The sequence below is a fragment of the Orcinus orca genome, chromosome 6, assembly GCF_937001465.1.
Source record: "Orcinus orca chromosome 6, mOrcOrc1.1, whole genome shotgun sequence".
Classification (NCBI taxonomy): Eukaryota; Metazoa; Chordata; class Mammalia; order Artiodactyla; family Delphinidae; genus Orcinus; species Orcinus orca.
The window spans coordinates 51,214,074-51,226,434 of NC_064564.1; the positions used below are offsets into that span (position 1 = coordinate 51,214,074).

Sequence of the window (12,361 nt, forward strand, 5' to 3'; positions counted from 1 at the left end):
GTATAAATTTTCTATTATTCCTGTCCCCTGACAAATAGTGACTGGAAGACAAGAAGGGAGGGCTTATAGAGGACAAATTTTTAAAGTAAAATGACACTCATCACTTTGTAGGTGCTTTCTGGACATTTAAAACTCTCTCTCTCCTTCCACCCTCCCTCCGTCCCCCCCTCATTCTCTCTCCAGCTTAGTCTATCTCTCTCTTCTCCTCTCCCCCCACTCCCCCTTCCCATGAGGATAACATTAGCTTGAAAGCTGACAATTCAATCACATCTCAAGCAACCATTTACTCTGTTATTTAATAGGAAGGGGGAAAACCCTGTTACCATAACAACTCACATCACATGGTAATTATGGAGTTTCTAAAATACAGCAAACAATACTTTTCACAGTGTTTTCTAAGGGGAATGTGTAATAAGCACAGATACCACTTCTCACAATTATTATTCAAAATTTTCATCTAATTGTTTCATATTGCATGAATGCTAACATACTCCATGTTTTTCATAAGAAATATGTTTTTAAATAAAGAAGGAACTGAAAGAAAAGGGCAAATGATGGGTTATATCACATGTACTTTTGGGTATCTAGGGAAAAAATGTAAAGAAGGCAGAAGAAAAAAATTAATTTATAAGGCAAAACAAAACAAATGATGATCAATTTCAAAAGAAAGAAAGAAGAAAAAAGATTTCATTCAGAGTAGTGCTGCCAATAAGCCTGATAAAGGCTTCTCTGACATAAAAATGAAAAAGAGCTCATTACCTAATGCTGAGGCATAAATATGGTTGGGTAGCAGCAGGATCAGGAAAATTTGCATGTGCCCAAAGATGGAGGAAATAATGAAGCAAGGCTGCCATTCTCATCCAGGGACAAATAAGTATCATCCAATTTAGGTGAGAGTATCATGTCAGAGTTAGAAGTGCCAAAGGATGACAAGACAGTCAGCAACTTTCAGGGAAAGAAACTGTCATTCACCTTCAGCTTCCTCATCAACAGGAGCCAAGTTAGTCTCAGGATGAGAAGTAGTTATAAATCAGGGCAGAAGGGCTTCCCTGGTGGCGCAGTGGTTGAGAGTCTGCCTGCCGATGCAGGGGACACGGGTTCGTGCCCCCGTCCGGGAAGATCCCACATGCGGCGGAGCGGCTGGGCCCGTGAGCCATGGCCGCTGAGCCTGCGCATCCAGAGCCTGTGCTCCGCAACGGGAGAGGCCACAACAGTGAGAGGCCCGCGTACCGCAAAAAAAAAAAAAAAATCAGGGCAGAAGAGGACAGTCACTTGAGCTTGGAGAAGCCCTAGTAGAGCTGAAATGACCCCTGGTTGTCCCCTGTTCAAAGGAGCAAAGAGAGAACGGGCACTTCAGTTTTAGAGAAATCTAAACAGGACAGTGATTATACAGAACTGCTCCTGGTAGGTCAGGTCAAACCCAAATCAGACATAGATCTGTGATCCTTCCGAAAGTATAACGTGGGAGAGTTTCACTTTAAGAAAAGTCAATGAAAAACAAAAACAGGAAGAAGGGGATATAATGCTTTCCAAAAGAATTCATCACAGATTAAATAGCTAGTTCTCCATGACACTGAAAATACTTGATTTAACTAACACAGTTATTGAGAAATATTGACAATTACATAAAGCAAAATACACTTCAAAATATGAAGAGCAGAGCACTGGGACATTCAAAACCAAGTTCTTTTATCCATCCATTCATGCACTCACCCATCTATAGTTGTATGCATTAGGGCCATAGAATATCCTATAGGTATATGTAACCTTTGGCAGAGAGGGGAGGCTAAACCATATAAATGAATAACAACACCAACAGTATATAACAGCTTGTTCAAATGACAACAACGTCACTTCTTAGTAAGACCTCAACAATTATTAGATTGACCATCAATTTAATAGCAACATTTCTGGAAAAAGGAAATGATCCCACTAAATGCATGTATAAAGTATAGGACACGTCCAAGTTTCAAAAGAATTAAAATCATTTACAAAGTGTCTACTATGTGCCAGGAATACTAAGCACTGGAACAACACATGACCAAAACAAACTCCCTGATTTTATAAAATTTACACTTTAAAAAAGGAGAGAGACAGGCTAATTGTCATGTATGCTGTGCCACCCAAATCCCCACTTCAGGATTAGTAGGGATAGATGGATAGATAAATAGCTTCATGTATTAAATAAATTGAATTCACAGTTACAAACATTCCTAAAGAAAACTCCAAGCCCAGAATTTTCACTAGAAAATTCTACTGCCCATTTTAGGAAAAATTATTTATTAGGATAGCATTATCCTGATAACACATCAGGCAAAGGTATTACAAGGAAACTACAGAACCATACCCTTCATAGGTGCAAAGATGCAAAAATCCTTAACAAAATATTATTAGCAAATCAAATTCAGCAATAAATAAATAGGATACTTCATTATAATCAAGTGGAGTTTATCCTAGGAATGCAGATTTGGTTCACATTAGAAAATCAATCAAGATAATTCATCATATGGGGCTTCCCTGGTGGCTCAGTGGTTGAGAGTCTGCCTGCCGATGCAGGGGACACGGGTTCATGCCCCAGTCCGGGAAGATCCCACATGCCGCGGAGCGGCTGGGCCCGTGAGCCATGGCCGCTGAACCTGAGCGTCTGGAGCCTGTGCTCCGCAACGGGAGGGGCCACAAAAGTGAGAGGCCTGCATACCGCAAAAATAATAATAATGAAATAATTCATCATATCAACAAACCAAAAAAGTATACAATCATTTCAATAAATGTAGGGAAAAAATATTTGACAAAATTAAACATCTATTTGTAATAAACCCCTTAACAATTTAGGAATAAAAGGAAACTTCATCAACCTAATACAGGATATCTACAAAATCTCTACACTAAAATAAACTAAATATAACATCATATTTAATATTAAGACACTGAATGCTTTCCCCCAAGACTGTTAACAAGATAAGAATTTCTGCTCTCACCACTGCTATTCAACCACACCAAAGGGTCCTACACAGTGCAATCAGGCAAGAAAAAGAAATCAAAGGCATACAGATCCAAGAGAAAAACAGTATGACAATCTATATTCATAGGCAACATTACAATGAAAAACAAAAAGAATCTACAAAAAAGCTACAAGAAAATGTAAGTGGGTTTAGTAAGGCCATAAAAAAGTATCAATAACATGTTTATTTTCTAGCAATGAGCAGTTGGAAATTAAGACAAACCAAAAAACAGTCTAATCGCACTAGCATAAAAATACTTAGGGATATGCAATACTTATTAAATTTAACAAAATATGTGCAAGATTTGTAGTAAGAAAACAATAAAACATGATCTAAGATAATAGAGAAATATACCTTGTGTATGGGTTGAAAACTTAATATTATTAAGATGTCAATTCTCTCCCAAATTGATCTACAAATTCAATTTGCATTTCTACCAAAATTACAGCAGGCTTTTTTTGTAGCTTCTCAAAGCTGATTTAAAATTTATGTGGAGGGCTTCCCTGGTGGCACAGTGGTTAAGAATCCGCCTGCCAATGCAGGGGACACGTGTTCGAGCCCTGGTCCGGGAAGATCCCACATGCCATGGAACAACTAAGCCCATGCATCACAACTACTGAGCCTGAGCTCTAGAGCCCGCACACCACAACTACTGAAGCCCGCGCGCCACAACTACTGAGCCTGTGCTCCACAACTACTGAAGCCCATGTGCCTAGAGCCCATGCTCTGTAACAAGAGAAGCCACTGCAATGAGAAGCCCACACACCGCCAACGAAGAGTAGCCCCCGATCGCGCAACTAAGGAAAGCCCGTGCGCAGCAATGAAGACCCAACACAGCCATAAATAAATAAATAAATAAAATTTATGTGGAAAAGCAAAGGGCTTAAGACAGCCAAATTTAAACCAAAATTGGAAGATTCATATTACTTGATTTCAAGACTTATTATAAAGCAACAGTAGTGAAACTGTGTGGTTTTGATGAAAGTCTACACACTTAGAACAATGAAACAAAATTAAGTACAGAAATAGACCCATACATATATGGACAAATGATTTTTTTTTTTTTTTTTTTTTTTTGTGGTACGCGGGCCTCTCACTATTGTGGCCTCTCCCATTGCGGAGCACAGGCTCCGGATGCGCAGGCTCAGCGGCCATGGCTCACGGGCCTAGCTGCTCCGTGGCATGTGGGATCTTCCTGGACCCGGGCACGAACCCGTGTCCCCTGCATTGGCAGGTGGGCTCTCAACCACTGCACCACCAGGGAAGCCCGACAAATGATTTTTTGACAAAGGTGCCTCGGTGAAGAAAGGATGGTATACTCAACAAGTATAACTCATACCTTATGAAAAATTAACTCAAATAATCATAGGCTAAAATGTAAATCTTAAACCATAAAGCTTCTTCTACAAGAAAACTCAGGCGATCCATCAAGTGATCAATGGATAAACTATATATGATATATTCATACAATGGAATATTATTCAGCTGTAAAAAGGAATGAACTGCTGATACATACTATAGTACATATAAATCTTGAAAACATTATACTAAGTAAAAAAACCCATACCAAAAAACCCACATATTGCATGATCCCATTTATATAAAATGTCTAAAACTGGCAAAACTACACAGAAAGAAAGTGGATTCGTGGTTGCTGAAGGCTGGGATGTGAGGAAAATGGAGAGTGACTGCTAATGGGTACAGAGTTTCTTTTCATTATGATGAAAATATTCTAAAATTGATTGTGGTGATGGCTATGCAACTCTGTGCATATACTAAAACCACTGACTTGCACACATTAAATGAGTGAATTTTACGGTACATAAATTATACCTCATTTTTTTTTAATTAAAAAAAAAGAGAACACGGGGGAAAAAAAGCAGAAAAACTTTGAGACTTGGGGTAGGACAAAAAGCAAGAACCATAAAAAAAACTTGAGAAATTCTTCAAAACTAAAGATCTTCTCTTCAAAAGACAAATGAAAAGTTACAGAGTAGGTAAAAACATGTGCAAAACACATTTCTAATTTAAAAAACATCCAGAATATATAAAGAACTCTCATTTGAAAACAAAAAACCTGGATTAAAAATGGGCAAAAGAACAGAACACTCTATGGAAGAAAAAATATGAATGGTGAATAAATACATGAAAAGATGTTCAACATCAGCAGTCATTAAAAAAAAACACGAATTAAAAACCACAAAAGGGAAACCACTAACCACTATGAGAACTGCTAAATTTAAAAAGCTGACCATATTGAGCACTGGCAAGGAAGGCAGAGCAACCAGAACTCCCTTACATTGCCGGTGGGCACTCAAAATGGGACAGTCACTAGAAAAACAGTCGGGTAGTTTCTTACATTCACTCACCAAAAGACCTAGCAATCCCATTCTTAGGTAGTTATTTACTCAAAAGAAATGAAAACAGATGTCCACACATACACCTGTATGATAATGTTTATAGCCGCTTTAGTCATAATCTGGAAAAAGTAGAAACAACTCAAAGGTCCATCAATGGGTAAATTAATACACAGATTGAAATAATGACGACAGGCTTTTTAAAAACAAAAAGACTCAGAACAGAGCAGTGATGGGAACCTAAGCAAAGTCTGAAGAAACTTCAGCTGGAAAAATACCAAAGGGACTGCTACAAAAGAAACACTAGAAGAAAGGAGGAGAGTTAGGAAATACTAGAGTCATCCTGGAAAAAACCAAAGGTATTTTAAAATTGTTCTCTGATTGCCCTGGGATGGTACAAGGTAGTTCAAGAACTGGGTAATCATACTTCCTGGGTTCAATTTCCAGGCTCCTCTACTTACCTGTGTCATGCACATTAACAGTACCAACCTCATAGTGTGAATATAGAGATTAAATGAATTAATATATGCATGGCAAATTTTGAAGCATCTGAGCTGGTTGTTAGCTATTATTATTGCAATTGTTATACCTATTAACTAGCTCTTAAAATTCTTATTATTTGTTGTCAGATAGTCTGAGAAACTGCATGGCTCATTCTCTATCTCTTTTTTTAAAAAATGGATTATAGTAAGCAGAAAATGAATCCAAACAAAATCCTACCATAGATTTGGCAGAATTCTGTCTAATGTGTCTTCCAATTGACTCCTAAAATTATGATCTTTTCTCATCTCTTGAAATTTTCTAGGCATTCTAAAATACAAGCAACAAGTATCATAACCCAAATATTTTCTCTGTTCACATCTAAGGTACACCTCATAAGTTCTGATTCCATTTTCTGAATTTATTAGGTGTCTTCTGCTACCTCCACATTAACACTTTTTTTGTTTCTTTTCTGATGGTACTTTTAAAGTTAGGCTTCCATTAATACTTAACAATTTGGTTACCCACGTTAAGTCCACAGCTTTAAAACCCAAAAAGGTACCAAATCTCTCTCTTCTCCATACCAACAAATAATATGCTAGGGAGAACAAATCTAGAAATTACCTATGCTTTTTCCTCTTTTATGAAATTAAACCTCTCTTCTTCCCAGAGAAACACTGCTCTCCCCAGATCTTTCTTCCCTCCTTAGTTAAATAAAGACATTGTGTTAGACAAAAAAGGTTCTGAACCAAATATTTACATAATTTCAATTCTAACTAAATATATAAAACTAATATGGGTGGCTAGGATAGAGGTGGGTCTATAAAATCTGGCTATGCTGGGACTTCCCTGGCAGTCCAGTGGTTAAGACTCTGCACTTCCACTGTAGCGGGCACGGCTTCAATCCCTGGTCAGGGAACTAAGATCCCTCATGCCATGCATGTGCACAGCCAAAAAACAAATAAACAAAAAACCTGGCTATGCTAATTGGTGGCAATTGGTATGACACAGAATATAATCAAATCAAATTAGTGATGCCAAGATTTATAAATTATGTCTCAAAATAAGATTTAATACAAACATACTGTAGCAGCACTATTTTTACCTCATATCCTTTAAAATTTTTACAATTTATATATTTTCATTTATAATTTGTATATAACTTATGTTTAAATTATGTAAAATAAACCTCTTTGCTGTGATATTTTGTTTTGTTATTCATTCATACATTTTAATTTATATATAACTGAATGAGTAACTGTCATAAAATTTTAAAAAACAACAAAAAAACAAATTTCCCAAGTGCTTTACAACTTCCCTCTTCCCTCTCGTATTGCTACCATCTGCAACGAGCAGATTTCAAGCAAAAAATAACGTAACTTTATTTTAAAAGGGTGGTCTAAAAGAAAAATTAAATAAACACTAAAACCATAGGTTGTTTGTTTTTTTTTCCCCTAAACTCTATTATTTACTGTTAATTCCCAAAATATAAACACTGGTGCTGTACATACTTTCAAAGGATCACAATTAAGAAAGAGGCAAAATTACTTCTTTAACTAATAAATTGGTATTTATTCTGAAATATGGAAGTTAAATACTGATGAAATAAACCAAATTCCAAGATACTACTCCTTAATAGGCTGAACAGTGGGGAAGCATGCCAGTTTCTTTGAGAAATACCTCAAAATATTTTAGTATTCAGTTGGCTCAACTATTCTGGTTGTCTTTAAAAGCCACTTAAATTAATTATGATAAAGAGAAAAATAATTCCCAAACACACACTAAATCTCATGGGCATAAAGTGAAGGAGGGAAACCCCAAAACATATATAAGCAAGAAGAACCTGTTACAGAGCATGGGAAGGCACCTACCTCATGCACTAGAGCGAGTGAAGTCTGCTTGAAACTTCGCCCTCTATTGGCCATCAGTCTATTCAATGGTTTGCCATCTTTACTCTGATACATTGAAATATCATAACAAAACAGCATACCACCTTAAAAAAAAAAAAAACATTGCTTATGGCAAAACTCATTAATTAGGGCCTCAGTAATCCATATTCAATCAATCTGTATAGAGAGATTTAGAAATTAAAAGAATATGCTAAACAAATTATGATTTTTAACTGTGAATAAAAAATAGAGCTATAAGAAGTTACCATATTGAAACGATCACTTACTGACAAGCCTTATTCATTTGTAAATAAATGAGAAAATTTCAAATCATGTCTTATTTTAAATTTTGTGAACTGTTACTTCTAGAAATTCTATTAAGCTTTTCTTTAAAAACAAATTTCAATGAAAGAGAAATGCTTGTGCATGTCAGTCTTTGTGAACTCCTGAATAATATGGGTTCCTTTAGTTTCTACCCATAAGTGGACTAGTTTTCCTTCATACCTGCACTCACATACATTCACTCTCCCTCTTTTCCTCCCTTTTCTAACATACTTTTGGGAGAATTTTTGCAACTATGTTCATGGAAAAGACTGGCCTTTACTATTCTCTTCTTCTACTTGGTGTCAAGATTATGCTGATCTCAATCAAGAGTGTTCTCTTCTTTTTTTTTTTTCTTGGTTGAAGTTTATAAAGACCACTGTTATTTCTCCCTTAAGTTTTTTGAGGACTTCACCAGGGAAGCCATCTGCACCTAGGTTTTCTTTGTGGGAAGGTTGCTACAGATTCAATTTCTTTAATACATATCAAACTATTCATATAGTCTATTTCTCCTTCTGTCAGTTTTGCAAAGTTTTATATTTTGACAAATTTCTACATCTCATCTAAACTGTGAAATTCATTGGCTAAAAGTTCTTCAAAATATTCTTTAATGTTTTGAATGCTGTAGGGCCTGAAGTGATGTCTCCTTTGTTGTTCCTGATACAGGTGATCTATATTTCTCTATTTTTTTGTCCAGCCTTACAACAGCTTTATCAATTTTCTTAAACTTTTTTTTTAAACTAGCAGCGTTTTTTATTTATTTATTTATTTTTAATTTTTATTTATTTTTGGCTGCGTTGGGTCTTTGTTGCTGTGCGTGGGCTTTCTCTTGTGGTGAGCGGGGGCTACTCTTCGTTGTGGTGCATGGGCTTCTCATTTCAGTGGCTTCTCTTATTGTGGAGCAAGGACTCTAGGAGCAAAGGCTTCAGTACTTGCAGCACGCGGGCTCAGTAGTTGTGGCACGTGGGCTCTAGGGCCCGTGGGCTTCAGTACTTGTGGCGCACAGGCTCAGCAGTCATGGCTCGCAGGCTCTAGAGCGCAGGCTCAGTAGTTGTGGTGCACGGGCTTAGCTGCTCCGTGGCGTGTGGGGTCTTCCCAGACCAGGGATGGAACCTGTGTCCCCTGCACTGACAGGCAGATTCTTAACCACTTCACCACCAAGGAAGTCCTCATTAAACTTTTCAAAGAATCACCTTTGGCTTTGCTTATTTTCTTTATTTCCTGTGTTTCCTATTGCACTGATTTTTAATCCTATCTTTATTATTCCTTCCTTTATCATTTCTTTAAGTTTAATTTGCTGTTCTTCTCCAAGTTTCTTGAAATAGAAGCTTAAACTATAATTGTCTTCCTTTCTTCTTTTTTCAGTATATGCATTAAGGGTACAAATTTCCTACTAACACTGTTGTTGTTTTTTTACAGGTAAAGCAGATAATTTTTAATGAAATGGAAATTATAAGACTTCAAAAGATTTTTTTTTTCCCACTACCACCACCCCCGACCCTCGCTTTCCCTCCTTGGTGTCCATATGTTTGTTCTCTACTTCTGTCTCTATTTCTGCCTTGCAAACTGGTTCATCTGTGCCATTTTTCTAGATTCCACATATATGCGTTAATATACGATATTTGTTTTTCTCTTTCTTACTTCACTCTGTATGACAGTCTCTAGGTCCATCCATGTCTATACAAATGACCCAATTTCGTTCCTTTTTATGGCTGAGTAATATTCCATTGTATATATGTACCACATCTTCTTTATCCATTCATCTGTCGATGGACATTTAGGTTGCTTCCATGACCTGGCTATTGTAAACAGTGCTGCAATGAACATTGGGGTGTATGTATCTTTTTGAATTATGGTTTTCTCTGGGTGTATGCCCAGTGGTGGGATTGCTAGGTCATACGGTAATTCTATTTTTAAGGGGTTTTTTTTTTGGTTTTTTTTTTTTTTTTTTTTTTTTTTTTTTGCAGTACGCGGGCCTCTCACTGCTGTGGCCTCTCCCATTGCGGAGCGCAGGCTCAGCGGCCATGGCTCACAGGCCTAGCTGCTCCGCAGCATGTGGGATCTTCCTGGACCAGGGCACGAACCCATGTCCCCTGCATTGGCAGGCAGACTCTCAACCACTGCACCACCAGGGAAGCCCCCTCCAGTTCCATTTTTTTCCCCTCAAGATTGCTTTGGCTTTTCGGGGTCTTTTGTGTCTCCATACAAATTTTAAGATTTTTTGTTCTAGTTCTGTAAAAAATGCCATTAGTAATTTGATAGGGATTGCGTTGAATCTGTAGATTGCTTTGGGTAGTAGAGTCATTTTCACAATATTGATTCTTCCAATCCAAGAACACGGTATATTTCTCCATTTGTTTGTGTCATCTTTGATTTCTTTCATCTGTGTCTTATAGTTTTCTGAGTACAGGTGTTTTACCTCCTTCAGTAGGTTTATTCCTACATATTTTATTCTTTTTGTTGTAATGGTGAATGGGATTGTTTCCTTAATTTCTCTTTCTAATCTTTCGCTGTTAGTGTGTAGGAATGCTAGAGATTTCTGTTCATTAATTTTGTAACCTGCAACTTTACTGAATTCATTGATTAGTTCTAGTAGTTTTCTGGTGGCATCCTTAGGATTATCTATGTACAGTACATGTCATCTGCAAACAGTGACAGTTTTACTACTTCTTTTCCAATTTGTATTCCTGTTATTTCTTTTTCTTCTCTGATTGCCGTGGCTAGGACTTCCAAAACTATGTTGAACAACAGTGACAAGAGTGGACATCCTTGTTGTGTTCCTAATCTTAGAGGAAATGTTTTCAGTTTTTCACCATTGAGAATGATGTTTGCTGTGGGTTTGCTGTATATGTCCTTTATTATGTTCAGGTAGGTTCCCTCCATGCCCACTTTCTGGAGAGTTTTTATCACCTATTAACACGATTTTAGCTGCATCCCACAAGTTGTAATTTGGCATATTTTCATTATCATTCAGTTCAAAATATTTTTTGATTTTTTTCTTTGATCCATGGATGATTTATAAGTGTACTGTTCAATTTCCAGGCGAGTGGAGAAATTCCAGTTATCTTTTTGTTATTTAGTTTAGCTTAATCCCATTGTTATCAGAGGACAGACTCAATGACTTCAATATTTTGAAATTTGTTGAAATGTATGGTCTGCTATATGACCATTTTGATAAGTTTCCAATGTACAGTTAAAGAGCATACAAATTCTATCACTATAAGATACAATGTTCCATATGTCACTTAAGTAAAGTTTGTTCATAGTATTATTCATATATTTTGTGAACCTGATTTTTTTGTCTGCTTGTTCATCATACCATTGAAAAAGCTGTTTAAGAGTTTTCCGCTATTATTGTGGATTTGTCTATTTAGTTAGTTCTGCTAATTTTTTTGGGGGGGGGGGGCGGTTTGCGGGCCTCTCACTGTCGTGGCCTCTCCCATTGTGGAGCACAGGCTCTGGACGCGCAGGCTCAGTGGGATCTTCCCGGACCGGGGCACGAACCCGTGTCCCCTGCATCAGCAGGCGGACTCTCAACCACTGCGCCACCAGGGAAGCCCAGTTCTGCTAATTTTTGTCATATAGTTTGAAACTCTGTTATTTTGGCACATTGATTAGAATTGTGATACTTTTCTAATGGACTGACTTCTGTATCTCCAGGAAATATTCCCTTCATTTCCAGCTTCTTCCTTTTTCATATGTCTAGCACTTTTTCACTGGACAGTATATGAAAGAACCACAGAAAGTCTAAATGATATTATTATTTTTTTAATCAGAGGATTTTCTCCTGTTAGGCAGACAGAGTGAAGAACAGATCATCTCAGGTGAATGAGGGATTTAACTGAGTTAGGCTTGACTATAGCTTTGGTAAATCTCAGTCTACCTCTGTTTCAACCCTGTTCCTAAGGCATGCCTCCTCAAGATTTTCAACTGACAGTCTAATCGGTCTTTGACTCTTCAATACAGAAAGATTATGGGAGATTCAGAGATTTGTATCTGTCCTCGGAAGTTTTCAGCTTAGCTTTTAACTTCCCACAAAGCTGCAAAATTTGACAAATATCTTAAGGGAGAAACAGGCTGTGTGTTTGAAGGGTCTCAAGTCCCCAGTCTTGTCACTCAGGTTACCACATAAATGTCATGATCTCTGTTGGCTTCTCTGCCTCCTGCACCAGCCTCTTGTTAAGGTCAAGCCTGAATTTCAGCCTCTATGTGAGGCCAACATTAGTAAGCGCATCCAGGTGAAAAGAGCTGTAGATCTCAGTATCAATTCACTACTTGTGTGCTTTGTTTTCAGGCCCATTCTCCTAGCCAG

At 37.4% G+C, this 12,361-nt stretch overlaps 1 protein-coding gene across 4 annotated transcripts in view; it reads right to left on the minus strand.

The window, feature by feature from the left end:
* The window catches only part of FOCAD (focadhesin), a 312,830-nt gene that overhangs the window by 93,243 nt on the left and 207,226 nt on the right, over positions 1-12,361 (minus strand). For all 4 annotated transcript variants that reach the window (XM_004286219.3, XM_033417332.2, XM_033417330.2 and 1 more), the window contains one exon: positions 7,711-7,832. In XM_004286219.3, coding sequence (XP_004286267.2) covers positions 7,711-7,832 — 122 coding nt within the window. The remainder of the gene's footprint in view (positions 1-7,710; positions 7,833-12,361) is intronic.